General features: G+C 49.1%; 1 protein-coding gene across 2 annotated transcripts in view; it reads left to right on the top strand.

Annotated features, from left to right (window-relative positions):
- Window positions 1-9,321: 9,321 nt before the first annotated feature.
- Window positions 9,322-20,889, top strand: part of NOC2L (NOC2 like nucleolar associated transcriptional repressor) — a 43,892-nt gene continuing 32,324 nt past the window's right edge. For both annotated transcript variants that reach the window (XM_080631073.1, XM_080631072.1), the window contains exons 1-11: window positions 9,322-9,365; window positions 9,554-9,727; window positions 10,485-10,656; window positions 11,137-11,253; window positions 11,858-11,978; window positions 13,189-13,279; window positions 14,007-14,085; window positions 15,870-15,980; window positions 17,717-17,830; window positions 18,477-18,665; window positions 20,038-20,177. In XM_080631073.1, coding sequence (XP_080487199.1) covers window positions 9,346-9,365; window positions 9,554-9,727; window positions 10,485-10,656; window positions 11,137-11,253; window positions 11,858-11,978; window positions 13,189-13,279; window positions 14,007-14,085; window positions 15,870-15,980; window positions 17,717-17,830; window positions 18,477-18,665; window positions 20,038-20,177 — 1,328 coding nt within the window. In that variant the 5' untranslated portion in view covers window positions 9,322-9,345. The remainder of the gene's footprint in view (window positions 9,366-9,553; window positions 9,728-10,484; window positions 10,657-11,136; window positions 11,254-11,857; window positions 11,979-13,188; window positions 13,280-14,006; window positions 14,086-15,869; window positions 15,981-17,716; window positions 17,831-18,476; window positions 18,666-20,037; window positions 20,178-20,889) is intronic.

Here is a 20,889-nt window from a genome sequence, read left to right as displayed (position 1 = left end):
GGGTGGCTCTCCCTTCTCTCCAGCACTGACAAGCAGAGGGAAACCAAAGCATTACCCAGGCAGGAATAGTGCCACTTAATTCCCATTGTCCCAAAGTACGGTCATGACTGCTCAAAGGCTTTGCACAGGAACTGCTCCTATCTAACTAATCCCTGCCAGACATCACCCTGCTCATGAACCAGAGAGGTGGAGAGGGCAGTGCCTGGAGGAACACAAGTGATACAAAGTGATGCTGAGACTATTCTGTTCACGGACATGCACAGCTGGAAAGCAATCTTTGGATTGCCGTCCTCCTTACCTGCTTTCAGAAGGGCACTGCTCTACAGCAGATACACACACACTGCTTTGCCTTGAAGTTGCACCAGCTCCATGACTCCTCAACAAGGTGCACTTCCATGCAACAGCAGCAGAAGCATTGATCCTGGAAGTCTTACCAAGCCATGCCAATCCTACATTGATCAAACACAGCTTAAACGGACCACTAGAGACAGCAAACATGACAACCCTGCTTAGCCTGAACAAAAGGGAATCCCATAACCTAAAAGGCAAGAGTGATGTTATGGTCCACAGGTCTAAGTGATGTCTGTTCCCTTCCAACTTCCAACTGACTCTTCAGGTGCACTAGACTGATGCAGGTCACTTGCTGCCCCTAAGATAACTGAAGTGAGCCCCAGAGAACCACTGCCCCTTCCCAGCATGGACAGTCTGAGGGCATGAGCCACATTTAAGGATAGGAGGGGGATGGGGCCTCCACAACAGGTTTGGGATGTCTGTGTGCTAGGGTTTGGCACCAGGAGGTAGTGGTTTGGTTTGCAGCTCACTAACGCTTCAATGTACTTTTACAATGTGCTACAATGCCTTTTGGTTGTGATCACTGCAGCCCAGCAAACAGCTCTTGCTGCGCATTCCCAGGTGGCCAGTTAGGAATCAGCAAACACACACTTTAACATCTTCATCTCCACTTCTCTCCCAGCCATATCCAACCCCAACCTCAAGGCTGCACCAAACAGCCCTGGTCTGCAGTAAGGGCAAAGCATCCTACATCTCCCTGGAAGCACCCCTGGCTGTCATTCAAGAGGTAACTTGGAACTTAGAGTAGTTTTGGTTTGGGACAGCCAGCAAAGACCAGAGATGCTGATGGGACCTAATGCAGAACTATCACACGCACCTCTGAGCACGGAGAGGGACAGTCCTGCTCAACCTGGGACAGGGAGCAGGAACATAAACTCAATCAGCTCATATAGAACAAAACCTGCCCCAAAAAGGCACGTTTTCTCTTTCCACGCTGTCTGTGCTGTTCTGAGAGGCATTTGGCTGTGTCAGCACTGAAGGAAAGGTGGGAGAGGGAAAGGGGATGACTGAGCAGCGGGAGGAAGAAGGGGGAGGGAGGAACAACAAGGAGCCGCGTGCTGCGTGGTGCCTGCCTGCGCATCCCTGCCGCGAGAGAATCCCTCACAGCACCTCCACATCCCCAGCCATCCCGGGCCTAAAAATAGAGCCCCACCACGCTGTGCAGCCTCCTGCTTGGGTCTGAATAGCGATGGTGTCACGTACGAGAGGCTGGGGGAGGAAAGGAGATGAATAAACATCTTTCCTGAGCAGGAGAGAAGCCTGCAATGCCCTCTGCTATCTGCATCATCCGGCGTGATTCCTCATGCCCCTGGCAGCAGGGAAGACTCAGGGGCACACAACAAAGGCAGCGCCTGTTGATGCTTTCCAGTAATGAGTGAGATGCCACTGTGCCCTTCATAGGGAAGAATAGCCCATGAGTTAGCTGGTCTTCTCCTACACTCCTCAGAAAGCTGTAGTGTGTTAACTCACACTGCTGGATGAGAGGTACCCACACGAAGGTGGTTTGTCACTGTTAGCATCTCTAGCTAATCCTTTCCCAGACCTGGGTTAGTGGCAGAGAGCAGATGGTGCTTTCTTGCCTTTACTCCCCTCCCTGGCTGCAAGCTGAGGGCTTTCTCGATCTGCTTGAGCTGGTTTATCTCTTAAATACACTGCTGAGGATGCTTCTCCACATCCCTATGTAAGTCATGCCCCAGCCCTAACTGAGAACTTCCATCTCCCCTCCTGATAGAGAGGGATAGGAGCTCCTGGCTCTACAGCAGTGGGAGGACCAGGATGTGGTAGAAGAACAGGGAAAAGATAGGACAACTTCTCTTTGTGCTCCTGGAGACTTGTGAGGAAGGGTTTGCTGCCCTGGCCCGGCTGGGCTGACACACGGCTTGGTCAGGGGAGACACACAGAGGGCACAGCAGACTGAAGGTTGCTGCAGCTGGTGCATTGGCATCACAGTGATCAAACTCATTTCCAAAGAGGGTCGGGAATGCTGGGCTCTCTTCCCAGCCCTGCTACTGAGTCATTGCACAGCTCTGGGCAAGTACAAATGCAGAGTGACAAGGGTGACATTATCTTCCCTTGCAACGATTCCCACAGCCACGAGGTAGGGGACCAGCTATTGCTCACTCCCTCTCCACCTACAGCCCCTGCTGTGCACCTCATAGTGCTCTGAAGAGCTCTCCATCACCCACATTGATGCACAGCACCCTGAGCTACACCACCACAGTGTCACTTGGTCTTTGATGTGACCAAGCAAGGCCATAAGGAGATGCCATGGGGCTTTTGAGCACCCCTGCACCAGGGGACAATGCACAGCCTGACCTGGCCCACGTGCAGCCTGAATCAGCCCTGCTTGATGGTTTATTGCTACAGCCGCACTACAGCCCCAGCAATCCCTTCCCGATGGGAAAATGACATCCTCCTGAAGCACAGGGAATGCTGGCATGGAGCTTGCAGTGGGTACAGCCCCTTCACCCCACCGCCCTCTGCCCTGCAATCCCATCAGAGCTCTTCAGTTTAATGGATCAGAATATAATAAGTGAGGAAAAAAGGGACACCCCACTGCTGCTTGTGCTGCTCCCTGTGTCTGAACTCTCACCCTCACTGCCAGCACTCAATATTCCTTCTTTCCTTCTAAAACTTCATTCCCAGGAAGTGAAGGTCTATGAGCATCACTAAGACACAATTCACGGGAACAGTGCCTGGACCACAAGAGACAGTGAAGCAGTGTCCAGAGCTGCAGTCAATACAAGCCCACTTTTGTGGAGCAGGCAGCACGTGTTGAGCATCAGCTGTAAAGGATGCGGGGCCTGACTTGTAATAACTCTTAGGTTATGACAACAAGAGGAAGGCGCTTGTTTGGCTGCGATGCGACAGAGCGTGGCCGTGCATAACAGCTCTGGTAATGAATGCAAACGATCCCTGCCCAAAGGGAGCTCTGTTCTCGTTGCACAAAACACCAGCTTTAGCTGAGAAGCATAAACAGGGAACAGAGGATCCTCCAGGGAGAAGCTGAGCCTGCCCTTTCCCCAGGAAGGCTCTGGAGAATGGCTTTTTGTCGACGGCCTGCATGGAGGTTTTGTGTCTGGCAGGAGAGAGTGCAAAGACGCATCCTGTGCAGCTGGTCTGGTGTCAGGGACAGGTCTGTGCTGTGGAGAAGTGATATCCTCTGCTCTAAAGCATGGAATCAGCCAGGTTGGAAAAGACCTTCAAGATCGTTGAGTTCAACCATTCCCCAGCACTGCCAAGGCCACCACTAACCCATGGCACCTAAAGCATGAGGTGCCCTGAGGCCTGACATGAAATCATGCTTAAGTCTATCACTTCCACGTGTGCCCTATCCTTACATTGATATCCCAGTACCGCTTTTCAGCTGCAAAGCCCTGGTTTGTGCACAGCACTGCATCTCCCATGGAAGTGCTGCTATTAGACCTTCAGGATAAGACATGAAGTCCTCTCTGGTACTCACCAGCGTCATGGCACTAACAGAGCAGAGGGCAGCACAGACTAGGTCAGTAAGGTGGCATCATATTGCCAGTTTCCCTATCAGGGAGTCATTTCCCTCCTTCCTTGGTGTTGGGGTTCATCTTCCAAACACAAGTCCTGTTTTTAGCCCTGCAGACCTCTGGCTCTGTCCTTAGGCAGGAAGGGGCTGCTCCATTCTAAGCAGTGAAGCCAAAGCACTGTGCTCCACAACAGCATAGCACAACTCATTCTGGGCCAGAAGCACGGCATGAAACCTTGGGGAAGATGGAGCTTGACAGTGGAGTCACAGACAGAAATCACTGCTTCCAAGTGCATCTCCATCTCCCCTACAACAGAAATCAGATCTCCTATATTTAACCCTCTAAGAGGGGTCACGAGCCATTTGCAGTAAGCAGCCTCCTGCAGTTCAGCATCCCCCCAAAGAATGCAATACAAAATGCACATTAAAGCTCAGGGCAGCATCAGCCTGGGGAGGAAAGAAGCACAAGCAGCTTCTTTTCTCCTGGAAGCAGGGCTGGGAATGTTCTCCTGTGTTCCTGCAGGCTCTTTCCTCCCTGCAACAGTCAAGGGACACAAACAGCTGAGCTGGCACTAATAGCTGCCGTTGTGCTGCTGTAAAGAGCACTAATACAGTCCCAGCATCCAGAGATGCAGCTGAGCACACGCAGGCCTGCAGATTCCCACCTCTATTCCCTTGTGGAGTTAATTCAGCTGAGCCACCCCTTTTGTTGAGCCCTGTCCATGTCTAAAGAGCAGCTTTAAGCTGCCAGATGACAGGCAGTATTTTTGCATCAGTAATCCTCTTGCAGTAAGCATGTCTAGGACACCAGGGCTGTTTTCACAGGCTACAGCACATAGACACTACCTGCCCTTATACCTTCAACTCGGATAGCCCAAATTCTTGCTTCTTTCAAAGGGCTGGTGCTGCCTGTTACAAAATACATTGCATTCCTATCTTTCCTGCTCCTTTCCCACAATAAGAATGAAATAAGACTGGAAATCATCCAGGCCCAGGGCTCAGATGCAAAGCAAGCACTAAATCAAGGCTGCTGTCCCCACCAGGACATGTCCCATTAGCATCACTGATACAGACAGAAAGCTATCCCCTCAATATAACACTTTAGGTTCAGTTCCTTCTCAGGCCCTGTAACACTTTCCCTGCATCCAGGGAATTCCAACAGCTCAGATTCTTGTTAATAGAAGGTTAATTGTGTGTTCAGCCTGAAAGAGCCAATGACTGTGAGGAAGCAGAAGGAACTAATAGCTCAGGACCAGCAAGAGAACCAGATGCTCTGAGCTGCAGCTCCAGCCATCACTCCTGTGATGGCTGATTTACAGCTGCACCTACATAGAGGTCAGGACAGCAAACAGTGATGGAAATGTGGCAGGAGGAGCTGTCGTTCCTGGTGAGGTGGCAGAACTGGGAAGCTGGCAGTTTCCGACAGCCGGATTGAGGACTCGGACACCTTGTGCCAGCTCCTGATGGACACAGAGGAGCACATGATCGCAAGAACGCAATGGGATGAGCTGCAAGGAGACATTAGCAGCACGTATGTCAGCTCCAAACCCTTCTCCGCACCACCTCCTGCTGCCACCACTGCCCTGAACACATCTGCCTTCTATTCCCTGAGCCCCCTGCTATGGATGGGAGGGCAACACATGCTGCTGCTGGCCATGGAATGGGCTCTGAGGGCACCGCAGCAGTGCTGAGTCTGCAGGACTGCTCGGTTGGGTTTGGGTTGGCTTCTTTTAATGCATGAGGCATAACTGACACGCACTGAATCCTCCTGTCTAGACATCTGCAGAGAAGTGACAAGCTGCCAGAGAGGATGTGGAGCCTCGGCAAGGGGGTGGGGAGGACGGGATAAAGCTGCACACACTTGCCAGCTCCACAGCACAGAGAGACAGTGCTGGCTTCAGGCAAGAAGGGCATTGAGCACATTGACCTCGTCAGAGGCTTTCAGCAGCTCAGTGGGTTGTCATCAATGGGCTCTGGTGCACGCACAAGGCTGGAGGTCTGTTCTAATTAAAGCCTCTCTCCCCATCACTCCTGGGGAGCTGTGTTTGGGAACTCAGCTCCAAGTTGCTCTCAGTCACCTCAGCTCAGGCTCAGAAAGGCTTTAGATGGGAAAGGAGGGAGCACAAGGCAGAGCATCAATGCCTGCCCTGGGATATTCCCATACCTGGAAGAGACAATGGGTATCCAGCCTGCTGGGTACAGAGTCTTCTCTCTCTCTCATGCACACTTTGCTGCTCTTCCTGCAGACATCTTCAAAGGCTTTTGCCTTCAATACATTGCAGGCAGGGGATTGCAGCAGCTCCAAGCAGGGATGCTTGAGGGATTTAGAAGCACCTCTGCTAACAATCGGGTCACTTAGTAATTGGTTGTAAGGGTCGGGACCTGAATAGGTTCATGACTACTGAATTAGGGTTAGGGAGAAACAAGGAATGGAAACTAATTCATGCCTTGAGGTGCTGCAGCACTGGGATTAGGCAGCAGCTCCCACAGGCCAGCACAAAGCACACCGAGATATAACTGAAAGGAGCCCTTTGCCAAGGAAATGTGGGTCATGTCCTAATTCCCCCTTCCCAGTGTCCCCCACAGACACAGGGGAGGAGCTACTGTCACATCCAGTGCTATTTTATAGCACAAGCAGTGCCAAACCTCTCCATGTAAGCATCATGCAAGTCTCTCCAGGCAGCAGAGTGATAGCTAACAGCTTCAGCTGCACTACCCATCACTGTGGTACCCCTGACCTCCCTCCAAGCATCTCTGTCCCCAACTCCTCTTACTCAAACAGGTAACCAGCCAAGCTGAGAGCACTCAGGTCACTGGAGGCAGCCCATAGAAGAGTATCTCAGTATTCCTGGCTCCTACACGTGCCCAGGAGTTCCTGTCTCAACGTCCTTGGCCAGCAGCTATTCAGAAAGGGATTGTGCCCTTTACCTGTCTGCTGTGCAAGGTGACACTGGCAGTAGGTGGCAATGGGCCAGCTCAGAATGGTTGTTACCAGCCAGCAATGCCCTGACGTCAGATGAGAGCCAGGAGACTTGGGACTTGGCTTCTAAAGGGGAAGTTGACTCCATGGCAGGACACTAGGAAAGAAGGAAAAGGCACTTGGGTCTTTTGGCTGCAGTGAGCAGATCTTTTACTGCTGCTCTGGAGTGCACTGAGTCTCCAAACCAGGTCACCAGGGATGCCATCACCTGCATCCCTTTCACAGAGACCTCATGGTCCACAGCACTTACAAAGCCTCCTTCCAGTCTCAGCCGTAGTGTGGGTTGGCAGCATGGAGGTACCAGACCCTGTAAGCAGAGAATCCCCTCACATCATAGGCAGCAGCACAGAGCACATACGTGAAGATTGAGCTATGAGGAGCATGTGATATTAACGGCCCTAAGTTTGCTGGCACACTGGGAATTGCAAATGAAGGAGCTTGAATCCTTGATCCTGACTCACATCCTTTATAGAAGGCAATGTGGATTGCAGCCAGCTCTAGCAGGCCAGGTGGAGATGATGAAGACCCTCAAGAGGACCAAGCCCACCAAATCCAGCTTGCCTAAGGGGTTGGAGGCAAGGCTCCTGCACCTGAAACAACACAGAAGCCAAGCACTGAGACTTCTTTGAGCTGCTGAGCCTGAAATGCAGCTGACAGAAAGCATTAGGGACCATCCTTGCTACCCAAGGTGCTAAGGAGCCACTCCATGTGGATTCTGGACTGCCAAGCCACGAGACAAGTGACAGTTATGTCTGCCAGCTTCTGGTCTGCTCTGATTTAGATGCTCTTTGCTGTGATTCATGAGTCAGTTCTCAGGAAGGAAACTCAGATCTTGACATCCAAAATCCCAAGGAATCTAACTCACTACCACACTGAATAGTATTTCCATCAGATGTGCATGGGTCAGGAGAGAAACTTGGGATGCAGAGGGGAGAGATTCCACAGATGTTAGCTTGGCTGTATTGATCATAACCAAAAGGCATTATAGTACATTGCAAAACTACATTGGAGTGTTACTGAGCTGCAAACCAACCCATCAGCTCCTGGTGCCAAACACTAGCACACAGACATCCCAAAACTATAGCTGAGGCCCCATCCCTCCTCCTATCCTTCAATGTACCTCATGTCCCATCCATACTGGAAAGGGGCAGGAGCTCTCTGAGGCTCTTTTCAGGTGTCCCTGTCTTAGGGGCAAGAAGTGACGTGCATCAGCCTACTGCTGTCAGGGGCACAAGCACCCGAATATCCACATGTTGCTGAATCACTCCAGAACAAACCTCCCTCCCTGTGGTCTCCAGCAATGGGGAGCACCCCAAGACAGCGCTGATGGGACAGCAGCCCTTGAAGTCAAAGGGGATCGGGCTTCCTTTACAAAGAGACCCCACCAAAGCAAGGCTGCTGCTCCTGCAGTTTCCTGGCTTGGCACAGAAGCCCGATGGGTCGGTGGCTGTGTCCTGGCACACAGGGACTGCTACATTCCTTCCTTCCTGTGGGGAAGCCGAGGTCCCAGGGCCACATTTCCTTGGAGAGGGAGGCAGAACCCAACCAGCTGCCTGCTCACAGGACCACCTCCATGAACAGGGATGCTCTAGCTCAAGGAGAGCCTTCTGCCCTAAGTCACCGCAGAGGCCAGATATCCTCCCTCCTGCTTGTCCTCCCGGGTTGCCACATAACCTGAGGCAGCGTTTCTCCCTTTGCCCTTCATCCCTCTACACCTAACGGTACCAAACACCCCGTGTGCTTCCACAGAGCGCAGGCAAAGCCACACCGGCCAGAACGGCTTTTCCCTGGGCCCCAGCCTGTCGCTGCGGCTTATTCCCGTACGGAAGGGATCGCTCCACGACTTGGCAGAGGACAGGGAAGGAGAACACGCTTGGCACAGACGCGCTGCCGGGCTTGGCCACAGATTGATGCCGAGATACAGCGGGGCAGCGGCTCGGAAACAGCATCGGTGGCTGCTCTGGTACCAGGTAGACAAAGTTGCGCCCTGAGCATCCCTCCTCCGGGGGCATCCTCCTCCTTCTCCTGCCGGCCCCCCGCTATCCCCACGGATTCCAGTGCTCCGGCCGGGTCCGGCCCTGCCGCTCCCTCCTCCTCCTCTCCCTCGCCATGCCCGGTGGTACTCACAGCTCCGGCTCGGTGACGGCCCGGCCCGCGGGATGCTCTTGCGGGGCACCGCTATTCCCGCACCGCTGCCGCCGGCCCCGCGGCGGGGAAACGGGGCGGGGAGACGAGGGGCGGGCAAGAACGCGGCTCCTCCTCGGGACAAGGCAGCCCCGCGGCTTCCTCCTTCACCCGGAATAACCCCCGCCGCGGAGCTGTGAGAGGGGGGATTCGAACCCGTGGCTGACCGGGAGCGGTGGGGGGGGGGTCCCGCAACACCGGCCCCGCTAAGGCAGCCCGGTGGGGGGCGTGGCTAGGGCTCGAAGGGGGCGTGGCCAGCTCCATCACCCCGCCCCGCTGAGGGGCGTGCTGGGAGCGGAAGCGGCGACCGCGTTGGAGCCAGGAGAGTGGCATGGCGGCCGCCGGCAAGAGGTGAGGGATAGCGGGAGGGCTGGACTAGGCCGGCTGCTAGGATATGGGATGCTCCGTAGGGTACCACGGTATCGGTGGGAGCTACTTAGGGTGCTCCGGCACCGGCGAGGCCCGTCAGCGGTCCCTCATCCTCGCGTTAGGGCCGCCCTGAGCGGGCAGGCCCGCTGAGTCTCCCCTTCTCTCCTCAGGAGTCTGGCGGAGCTGAGCCTGGACGAGTTCTTCGCTGCTGGGTCTGAGTCGGAGCCTGACGGTGCTTGGGAGGAGGAGGAGGAGGAGGAAGCTAGGCCCGGCAAAGGGGCTGCGGCGGAGCGGCGGCTGAATGGGAAGGCGAGGCTGGCGGGGGAGGCCCGGCCGGCTCCGAGGTGAGGCGCGGTGCAGCCCAGCGCGTTCATCGGCTGCTCGGCTGGGTGCGCTTCTCGGTGTTGCCTCATTTGTAAGCAGAGGGTTCATGCTATCTACCGTAGAATGGGCCGGTTCTGGGTCAAAGGGGGTTTAAAAGGGCAGTGACCATGGTGGGGTTATGGGGTACAAGATAGGTTTTCTGTTGTACTTGGGTCAGTTCAGTAACTGCAGTGAAGAAACGCTTATATGTGCTTTTAATCTTTCACAGGGTATATTGGACTCAGGCAAAGCTGACTTTAGCTTTCCCCAGTTTGTGTGTATTTGTATTTGCTCTAACCAGAGGACTTTGGGGTACGTGCAAGATACAAAGTGAAGAGTAGTTCTTAAGCACTGATAGTCATTATTAGAAGCCAAAGCAATTCTTTAATGCTGGATTGGATTTTATGATGCTTTCATTGTCAGGTTTCTCTGGCAGTGCCTTGTATTCTTTATAAAGCCTATGAGAGTAATTCAGGGAAATTGAGAACTGATGTTTTGTTTTCATGCCCTGTGATCCCTATCTCATATCTCAATATACTTGTTATCAATAGTTTAGTGCTGCATTAAAGTAGCCTTTCACAAGTCCTCTAGAGCAGGGATACAGAGCTGTGGCATAGCCCTAATCATCACTCAAACCAGCCGCAGGTGTGCTTTAGTGCCCAGGAATTGCTTGTTTCTCTTGCAACAGCAGCAGAAGTGTGAGCAGTGAATAAATGCCTGTTAATTGTTATCCACCAGGAAGAAGGGAAAAGCATCTGAACACAAAGACCAGCTCTCCCGGCTGAAGGACAGGGATCCTGAGTTTTATAAGTTCTTGGAGGAAAACGATCACACCTTGCTGAATTTTGATGCCTCGGACAGCTCGGATGAGGAGGAGGAGAGGGTACACGTACCACCTGATAAACTGGAGGTACTAGGCCCTATCTGGAGTGCTGAAACCAAGTGTTTCGATTACTTGTTAAATAGTTGAAGTTCAGTGCAAGGCTGAAGTATATTCAGGCTGATGAGGGCACAGAGGGCTGGGGTGGGGCTTCTGCCATGATCATCTGCAAGTGTGCAGGCTTGTAATCAGAAATCAGCTGCGCAGGAAGAGTTTAATGATTGTCAAAGCAGAGCCTTAGAGTGTGTCTTCTCTCTGGCTTTTGCTTTGTGTCACCTTTCCCAGTGAGGGTTTGTTTTGCCTTAAGTGATATGGTTTCTCCTCCATGTTTTATGTTATTGCATGTTGTGTTTATGTAGCAGAGCTCTGATTTCATTACTGCCTTACATAAAGTGCTGATAACAGCACCAATAAACCCCACTGCTGCCTTCCTCTTCAGGAGCTACTCAGTAAAAGAGGTGCTGCCAGAAACGTGTTAAGTGTTCTCTGTTTTGCTGTTAACTTCTCTAGGTAGCAAGTGATGAAGAAGATGAAGATGATGAGCAACAGGCAAAAGTCAAACAGAAAAGAGCTTCTTTTATCCCTGTGAGCCTGAAAATGGTTGAAGAATGGAAAAGAGCTGCAGAGGTGAGCAGGGAGTTCTCCTTTAAACACTCTTCCACACGTGTTGCTGCCTCAAAAGGACTGAACTCTATTTGTTCATCCTTCACAAAAACCTATAGAGAAAATGTATGTCGTTATGTAGGTCTTATTCCTAGAGCTCTAATTACCTCAGCATGACTTCTCTTTGCCTTGGGCTGCAAGGTTAGAGTATGTGCACTCCATCTGAGGAAGACTTGTGTGCCTCAGAAGGGGTCAGAATGGTTAACTGTGGATTTTGTATCCTCTTGGAAGCATTGTGCCTTTGGCAGCTCTAGGAACTCTTTTTAGCCACATTTTTAGTGATGAAGTGGTTTGCTGCTTCTGCCTAAGAGGGAGAGGCAAAGGTCAGATTGGATAGTTGCTTGCAGCTGATTAATTGCTTCTCAACCCCCAACGAGTTAAAACCCCTAAAGCCCATTTTAGCACAGGTGGAGGCCATTAGCACTCATTAACTCTGCCTTTACACCCTGTTAGGTGCAGCCATTTTTGCAGTCCAACTTGCAATGACTTCCCAGTACTCCATCCCAGTGAAGTGCTTCAGAACACTGCTTCCCTTTTCTCCTCAGCAGTCCTTTCCTTCTTTCCTCAGAGAAACCTAACACCAAAACTATTCCATGCAATCACTCAAGCCTTTAAAGCAGCTGTAGCAACCACCAAAGGAGATGATGGTGGGGCTGATCCCAGCAAGTTTGAAGTCACTGATGCTGCAGGTAAGTTGGTTGCCATACTACTACAATGAGAGAGGGAAGTCATTTGATAGGGAAGGTTTAGCTGTTGGAAGAGAGTGGGGATAAGTACTGGCAGGAGTTAACTTACCCTTTCTGTGCTTCATTTCACATAAGTAGCTTATCTTCCTGGTGGTGTCTGTGCAGTGGTATCTCCTCTGGTGTCCTGGAGTGTAAGTGCACCTCTTGATGTGTGTGCCTGGAGCAGCTGGGCTTGCAGGCTGCTGAGGAAAGTACCACTCTTCATTCACTAGGCTGCTTAGAGTGAAGGTGAAGCTAGGTACTATTTATGTGCTTGCAGTACACGGGGGTTTTGGACAACTTTTGCTGCAGCTTCTTGCTGTTCCCTCTTAGAACTAATCCAAGGCTATTTTGAGTCTCACCTAATAGTGTTCTATAATCACAGAGCAGTTCAGAGTTCAGCTGCATTATCAGGTTCACATTCCCCTAGCTGGGACTAAGTAGCTAAGTATTGCATGTCTAGATCTCCTCTTTAGGATTATCATACCTGTAGAACAATAGAGATGCAACCTCCAGTCTTAGCCGCCTTTTACATAAGCTCCAGGTTTTGCAGACAGTCCTGGATTAGACTCACAACAGCCTGGCTGAGAGGAAACCTCTTCATTAGTGTCTTGGAGCTGCATATGCTGCAGCCACACTTACTTTTACCACTAAATTAGCAGGGACTTTCTCACTGTGTTTATCAGCTTGTTACTGTGTGCCATCTGGAACTGGCACTCTGGGGTGGGACTAATATCCACCTGCTGTCCTTAATTTCTGGCCCAGCATAGGGCTTTTTATATCTTTCATTGCTTTTGTTAAAATCGCTTTCTTTAATACGAGATATTACATAGAATTCACATGTTGTACATTTTGGTGACTATTTATTAAGAAATGCCTTTAATTTTCGTTATGGTTTGGGGGAGATGGTATTACGGACTCCTAGTGATGGGTCAGGCTGCTTTTGTGCTTGGAGCTGTTCGATCAGAGGGTAAAAAGATGGCTGCTGTGCCGAAAAGCTGTCCAGTTGTAATACTGCTGTTTAGCTAAAGTCTAGGGTAAGGCAAACTGCTCTTATGTGGAAGCTTGAGGAAATGGGATAGTTCTGCTATGGGAACTACCTTCAGGAGCTCTTTTCAGATTGGGAATATATGGCAAATCATTTACAAATGCTTTTCTGTCTTCTTTTAACCAGTGTTCAATGCCCTTGTGTCCTTCTGTATCCGGGACCTCTTCCATTACGTGCAGAAGCTGCTTTTTCCAAAACCCCCAAAGAATAAGCACAAGTAAGTCTGAGATTTGAGAACTGCAGGTGGGATAAAGCTGCTTGGGGCTTTTGAGAACTGCACCATAGCTGGAAAAGGTGCCTGTATGTACGTGGAGTATCACAAGTATGTGACTTGTTAATCCAAGGCTTTAGCAGCTGTATTAAGTCCTTCCTCATCCCCTGGAGGGAATGTTGAGCTAAACTTTAGGTTCCTTGTTGACAATGGTGCCTAGTCTGAGAAGTAAATTCCAGTTCTTTGTGTAAATACCAGTCTGGTTTCTTCCCCAAGCATGACTAGTACAGACTGTCTGAATTTTGGGATGGCCTTGGGGCACTACTTCATGAGTTACAGCAAATGTCTCACAACTAGTTTGATCCCAAAATAGACTTGCTTGCTACAAGCCAGCTTGTTCTGTTCTCAGGCAATGGCTGCAGAATGCCTGACTAGAAGATAGCATCAGTGTGATACAGGTTTGCACCAGGCTTTCTGGTGTCACAGCTCCCTGTATCACACTTCCAGAGATGCTGGGAAGCTCTGAAATGAATTTTCTCCTGCTTCAGGCAGTTTTCACAGGTCAGAAGTACTTCTGCTCACCCATAACAGTTGTTACTCCTTTAACTTCTTGCTTTGCAAGCAGTTGTTCTTGTTCACTGGCAATATAAAGGACTGAACTCCCTTTCTGATGCTGACATCTAATTTATTTGGGGTTCTTTTAAACCTAAACCCAACTCTTGCTCCTTTCCAGACTGATCCTCCCTTCCACCAGCCCACTTTGGAGCAAGCTGCGACTGGATGTAAAAGTGTACCTTGGCTGTAGCATACAAGTAAGAAACTTCAGCATGGTGGTGTTACTGGGGTCAGTCTGCATCACTGGGCTTCTGTTCAGGTTCAGGATGTTTTGGAATAGGCAGATGGGCTTTCAGCAGTAAACAACACTGGTGGAGTCACTTTTCCCTTTGGAAAGGCAGTTAATCTAATTTGAGGGTAACTTTCTAGTTATCACAATACTGGGAACCTTGGGTATTGATTTCTGTGCCTTCTTGTGTAGTGGAGACTGAAGAAGACTGGCTGAGGCTGCTGTGGGCAGAAGCAATCTCAGCGAGTCTAAAAGCCTTGGACATCTGAGATTGTGTCTATCCAATTCACTGTCTTGTTTTGGGAGTATTTGGTTTAAAGATGTGGAGGTCCGTAGGGTGGTTGGGTCAAAACAGGCAGCCTGTAAAGAAGGGCTGAGTTAATATTCTGGTACTTTCCTGTCTTGATTTGTCTGAAGACTTAATATTTAGTGGGTTGCAGTGTTGTGCTCCTGTATTATGCATCTTCAGTTCAATTTTTGGCATTATGATCTTGCTACTTGTAATAAATGTGAAGGATGTAATGTTAATAACCTCACATATGACATTTCCAAGTATGATTGTGTTCCATCCCTCTAGGATACTCATCCATCTCAAGTTGCTCATGTGGTTCAGAGACAATGGATGGATTAGTTCTGAAGGGAATTTCCACCCCCAGTTAATTTTTTGATTGCTTCATCATAATCCTCAACTTGGGAATATCAAAAACACAATAACATTTGAAATACTCATTGTTCAGAAGCTGAAGGAAGGGCATATAAGAAGAACACACTGATGTCTTAGCTGTAAGCTGGCAGAATGACTTAGCAGAAAGAGCGTTTTGTGGTGCCTCTTGCCAGCAGCAGGAGATTGCAGTAGAAGAAGAAAAGCTGGCACTGCAGTCCTGGTGAAGTATCCCTGGTCCTGTACTTGCTTCCAAATCCCCTTTGTCCCAGGCTTCACTACAGTGTTCTTCTAGCACAATATCTTCTGTCCTTTTAGTATGAGGGACTTTGCAAAGGAGACCTGTTCAGTCCAGAATCCTTGCAGTGCAAGGAGGAGAATGAGGAGGAAAGTTTAAAGTAGAAGAAATGCCTCTGCTTCCAGCAACTGGGATTGGAGGCAAGAGGGAGCACTGCATCAGGCATGACTCTCTCCAATTGAAGTGACTTTGAGTCACTTCATGTTCACATTAAAACTGCTAACGTTTCCGGGTTTGGCTCCAGGTCAACTGAAACAATATAAAGATATTGTTTCTTAATAGCTTGTCTAACCTTTTCCTTGAGCTAGAGTTGACCTCTTGATACCCAAGAGTATTCCAGCTTCCCATGAAAGAAATCCTGGTGAAATCCAGTAAGTTCTCAAGTTCTGATGGCCTGTTTCCAAGCCTTGTGTAGCGTGAGGGTGTCTTCATCATGCTTTGACTGTAGTGAGACAGCACTGGTGTCCTGCCATCTGTAAGCTGTCTTAAACTGCTTTTGCAGTGTACGCAAGTGAGGTTTTATGTGATGAGCTCAGGTGCCGTTAACCATCCAAGTCCAGTAGCCTGCGCTCACATTTGCCAGGGTGATGCACTTTCAGGGGTGTTATTTAACCCATCACATGTCTGTTTCTTTCCTGGTACAGCTTTTGTGAGTTTGCTTGAGCTTCTTCCTATGGAAGGCTGGTATTCCAGGCGTTTATTAACAGAAATACTTGGAAACAGCTTAATGGTAAAAGAAGAGGTGATGGGGACTCTGCACTAAATGGAATCATGTTTTCTTCTCCTTCCGTAGCTCCTGTCTTGTTTAACAGAAGCCTCAGTTGGTGCAGCAGTTCTTCAGCATGTTAATTCCATAGTGCCTTACTTTTTGTCCTTTCCAAAGCAGTGTCGTGCACTTCTCAAGGTAAGGTGATGTCCTCTGTGTTATTTGGATCCAAGTTACTTCCTTAACCCCTTCTGATGAGCCTTTTGTGGGATTTGGGCTGTATCCCATGACACCTCAGTTGTTTGTACTCCTCTTCCCTTGCTTTTCTTTTGGTTCTGGAAAGGATTCCTGCTTCTTTTGTGTCACCTTTTCTAGGTGTCATGAAGTGCTGTCACACTGAGGTGAGTGGGCATGTAGCTCTGCGTGTAGCTACTACTAATCCCTATGCCAAGTGACACGGAGGTGTCTGCTTCCTCAGTGCAGATGGAGTAATTGCTGCCTGTGTGTGTGTGTCTGTCTGTGATACTATTTCCCTCTCCAGAGCTGGGGGTGGAATGTATTTGCAGCAACTTAGTCACAACTGCTGAGCACTTAAGAAAAACAAAGGGGGTGTGGAAGAGGGCAACGGGGTGGCATTTAAATGGAAAGCTTCAACACAGCATTTAAATGAGGCTGGGAAGCCTTTGATGATAAAGATGACTGCTATACAGTGATGGGAGGCTGGTACACCTCATATCTGGAGGTGTAGCAGTCTGCTCACTGCTACAATAGGGAGTTTAGAGTAGGCTTTTTCAGCCCTGTGATTGGAATCTTTCTGATTTTGTGTAGAGTTCATTACTATAGATAACTAGTTTTAGAGGCACCAGCCATCATTGTGGTCCTGCTGGAGCAGATGCTTCCTGACAGGGCCTGACACATCCGAGTCCATCTATGCTCTGAACAGGTAAATGCAGGCAGGCCTGGGAAGAACAAAATCTATTCACTTGCTTCTCAAGAAGTTAAGAGACCAATATACAATCGCTTTATGCAATGCAGAGATGTGTAAAACTCTGATTAATGAGTGTACGTGTCAGTGGTGGGCTGTCTGTTGGCCCAGACCTCTACATTAACTAACTTACCCTTCTGCAGCTGATGTGGGGGTTTTTATGCTGCACTGGGTGCTCATCGTCATGCCTGTACCAGTGACTAAGGATATGGCTCATCAGAAGTGCTGCCTTGCGCAGGTCCTGTCTCTGGCTCCAAACCCTGTTGTTCTGTTGCTTGAATTAATACAGTGAAAGCCTAGGGAACTGAAATTAAGTCAGAACTCTGTCGCAAGGAGATGTATCTTGGGAAATGCAACCTGTTTGCCTAGAGGGGAAAAGCATTGATAAATTCAGGACTCAAACTCTGGTGTCCCCTCTCCAGAGATAAATACATTCTTAATAGCATTCTTTGAGGAACTGGAATTTCGCGCTCATGGTAACTGTAGTTGTATTCTGCAGAATGCAATGTAAGACCTCAAAATCACTCTTTTAGTTGGGCTGGAAGATGTATTGGTCAAATGTGTGATGCAGCGTGGTGTTGCTGTTGGGGATGGTGAGGAAGATTTGCAAAGCCCAGGAGATCATCACATGCACAAGCTGGTGGTGCCTGTGCTCAAGTGTGTATTTAGGCCCCTGAATAAGAGTGCATTTGTTTTTGACATGCTAGCTCTGGACAGTTTCCTTTATTGCTTATGGCAATGTCAGCCTTGCCTTTTGTGTGGTCGCACAGCTAGAGTGTGAGGACAGAATGCTGTGGCTGATGTTATGACAATACAGCCTGCCATCTTTGTGTCATCTTCCTCCTCACTTGCTTTTATGGTGTGAAGGAGCGAAGCTCAGGCCTGTCTGTAACCAGGAAGGGGCCCTTTATCCCTTCACTTACCTGAGTCTTTTTATGTTCTATTCCAGCAAGCAATTAGTTTGTGGAGCACAGGGGAGGAAACAGTGAGAGTCCTGGCCTTCCTTGTGCTGAACAAGATCTGCCGCTACAAGAAAGAGCTCTACCTGAGTCCCTTGCTCAAGGTAAGGCTGGTACTTTCTGTCTCTGCAGCTTTTCTTTCTCATGTTACATGCAATGACCTTAGAGAGCAGCCTGTTGGGTAGGGCAGGTGCTGGGGATGATGCTGGCTACCTCCAGAAAATCAAACGGGGAAGAACAGAGCAATATCCTGCTTCCTACTACTGTGCTTCCTGCTGGAGGTATTCAGAGTCATAGCAGGGAAGGCTGCTGGTACTCATCTGTCTGCTGGATAAGTACTCATCTTCAGCCTCTTGAGGGCTTTCCTCAAGTGCTCACGCACTACTTGGTGCTGCTGAGCTGCTCTGATCTTTCAGCTAATAGCTGAGGTTGCCAAGTGTAGTTTGCTTAGATACCACTGTTAGAGAAAGAGGACTGTGACCAACCTTACACATGTGTGGCTCAAAGCCATCCTGCAGTTCTTGCAGAGAAACAATGATATGGGCAGCTCCAAGCTCTGCTAAACGGACTCTTTCTCATTTTCCCTGAAGAAACAGCAGGCTGGATTATTACTTCCCCATACTCCTTTGAAATGACTTGTAAAAGGAACAGTTCACCCCTGGTTTGGACATACCTGGGTGGGATATGCTAGTGAAAGAATGGTTTTGTTCTGTTTTATATGGTTGTAATCTTGTCCTTTTTTCTGCTCAGCAAATGTACATTGCCTTTGTGAAGAATTCCAGATTCACCTCTCCCAATGTCCTGCCCATGATCAACTTCATGCAACGTACACTGACAGAGATGTATGCCCTGGACACACACACCTCTTACCAGCATGCCTTCATCTATATCCGTCAGCTCGCCATTCACCTGCGCAGTGCAATGACCATAAAGAAGAAGGTGGGTACACATCAGTATGGAAGGAAGGGACTGGGAGCTTCAGAGATCACCCTGTAGTCTGTGTTATTTCAGCAGGGATGCAGACAAAAAGGTACCTGCCGGGTGGGGTCACTTTTCTCTCCCTAATTTATAAGAATTTGTGGTGCACTTCCCATCTTCTGCTTTGGGCACTCTTTTTCCACTCTGAAGCTGCTGTTTACAGCCTGTGTCACAAAACCTCAAGGTAAAGAAGATTAAGAGCCACCCTGGTGGCTCTTTGCAGTGAAGTCCATACTATTTGAAGGACTTAATTGAACAAAGCAGCTCAGACCTTTTGGGAGCAGCCCTGATTTCAGCCACCTCCAGTCTGACCTTGGAAATCTGAGTGGGATTGCTAATCCTGGCTTTATTCATGTTTAGCAAAACAGACCCTTATGGATTAATTGTTCAGCTGCTCCCAAACATGGCAGGATTGGTGACCACTTAAATCTCCTGGCTATTCAGACGTGGGGATAAATGAGCAGAGATAAATGAAGTCTGGGCTGCATATGCCCTAATTGGATTGCATTGGCTTCTTACACCCTCAATTCTGGCCTAGACAAGAACTAAATCCAGTGGATTTCACAGCTGGGGTGGGTTGTAGGAACTTGAAATGACAACTGCACAAATCCCAGCAATAAGCCAATTTAAACTGAGCAGTAGGTGGCTGTCGGGAGTGATTACAAGAGCAGATTGTACCTCTGTTCTATGCAGGAGAAGCTGAGAATGAGCTTCTTGGTACATCTCAGTGACCTGGTGAGAGCTGGGAGTGCTCTACCTTTTCCAGCTGCAGCTGCTACATAACCAAAGGAGTTTGAGTGCAGAGGGGGGAAATACAGATGAATTCAGATGAATTTCTTGCTGGCTTGAACCTGTACTCTGGCATTACACACCCTTTTTCTCCCCTCTCTGGTCTGCAGAAGCCAGAAGACAATTTACGAGGGTGTTTAAGGTTCCAGCCTTCCTACCTGTGGGAGACCAGGGACTGTGGGTAAATGGAACAGTTAAAGTTTTCCTAATGCTTGGCCACATCCCACCAGCTGCTGTGAGCTGAGTTATTAAATCACTCTTCTCAAATGAGCCGTACTTGTAAAGAAAAGCAATGTGTGTGTAGCTCATTACTTCCTTCAGGGCACTAACTAGAACCAAATCATAATGCTGCCAGTGCAGCATCTGAGCTTGCTGGATGGTGGCTCAGCCACTAGCATCAGAGACAGCTAAAATGTTAGTTATTCCTTTCTGAGCAGTGTCCTCTTGGGGAATGCTGGATAGAATGAAACTGCAGAGAAACCAATGAGCTCCTCTCCAATGCCACATCTTCAAGTTTGTGCCTGTGTTCTTGCCTTTCCTGCAGGAGAACTTCCAGTCTGTGTATAACTGGCAGTATATCCACTGCCTGTACTTCTGGTGCCGGGTTCTCAGCACGATCTACCCCAGTGAGGTCATGGAGCCATTGATCTACCCTTTGACACAGGTCATCATTGGCTGCATAAAGTAAGTAGGAGTTTTGTCTTTTGGCTACAGTTCTTTCTCTTGCTTGAGGTAGCAGAGCAGTTACTAAGGGGTGTTACTGTTGCATGATTTGGATTTAACCTTGCATTGTAAGGAATTGAGAGCTGCTTCTGAAGTGTTCCAGCTGAAGATGTGTTGTGAACATCTATATGTTCAGGTGGTGAGGAAGTTGTGGTGCAGGTTACTCTTTCCTAGGCTAAATTCTCTGTATAATAGAAGTTGCACAGCCTGGACAGATTATCCTTCCAGTTGTACACAGTGACAAAGAGAATGTTCTGACTTGCCTCAGAACCCAATCAAGTCCTCATCTCTAGCTCTGTAAATACAGTTAGAAGATGCATTTTTTTGTGCCTATTTGTTAGAATTTGAAGAACAAGGACAAGTTCATTGTTTTTAATGTCTCTGCTGAGAATTTGTCTGTTTTCCCATCAGTTTATATATGAATTCATATGCTTTGAAATGACATTGAGGGAATTTATGCATCTCTGGTGATCTCTGAAATCCTGTTAGCTCTGTTAACCAGATTCTCAGCTTTAAAACACTACCCCCAGCCTTGAAAACCTCCCAAGTGGTGATGAGGATAAGCAGATTTAAATGATCTTTAGAGCGTGCTTATATCCCTCTTCTCATCCCCCATGTGGCCAGGCTGCTTCCCACTGCTCTTGTAGAGCTTTAGTTGTCTTGCAGACAAACC

This window comes from Psittacula echo (assembly GCF_963264785.1).
Source record: "Psittacula echo genome assembly, chromosome: 17".
NCBI lineage: Eukaryota > Metazoa > Chordata > Aves > Psittaciformes > Psittacidae > Psittacula > Psittacula echo.
The sequence above is the reverse complement of the archived record's forward strand: the minus strand, read 5'-3'. Positions and strand labels throughout refer to the sequence as shown.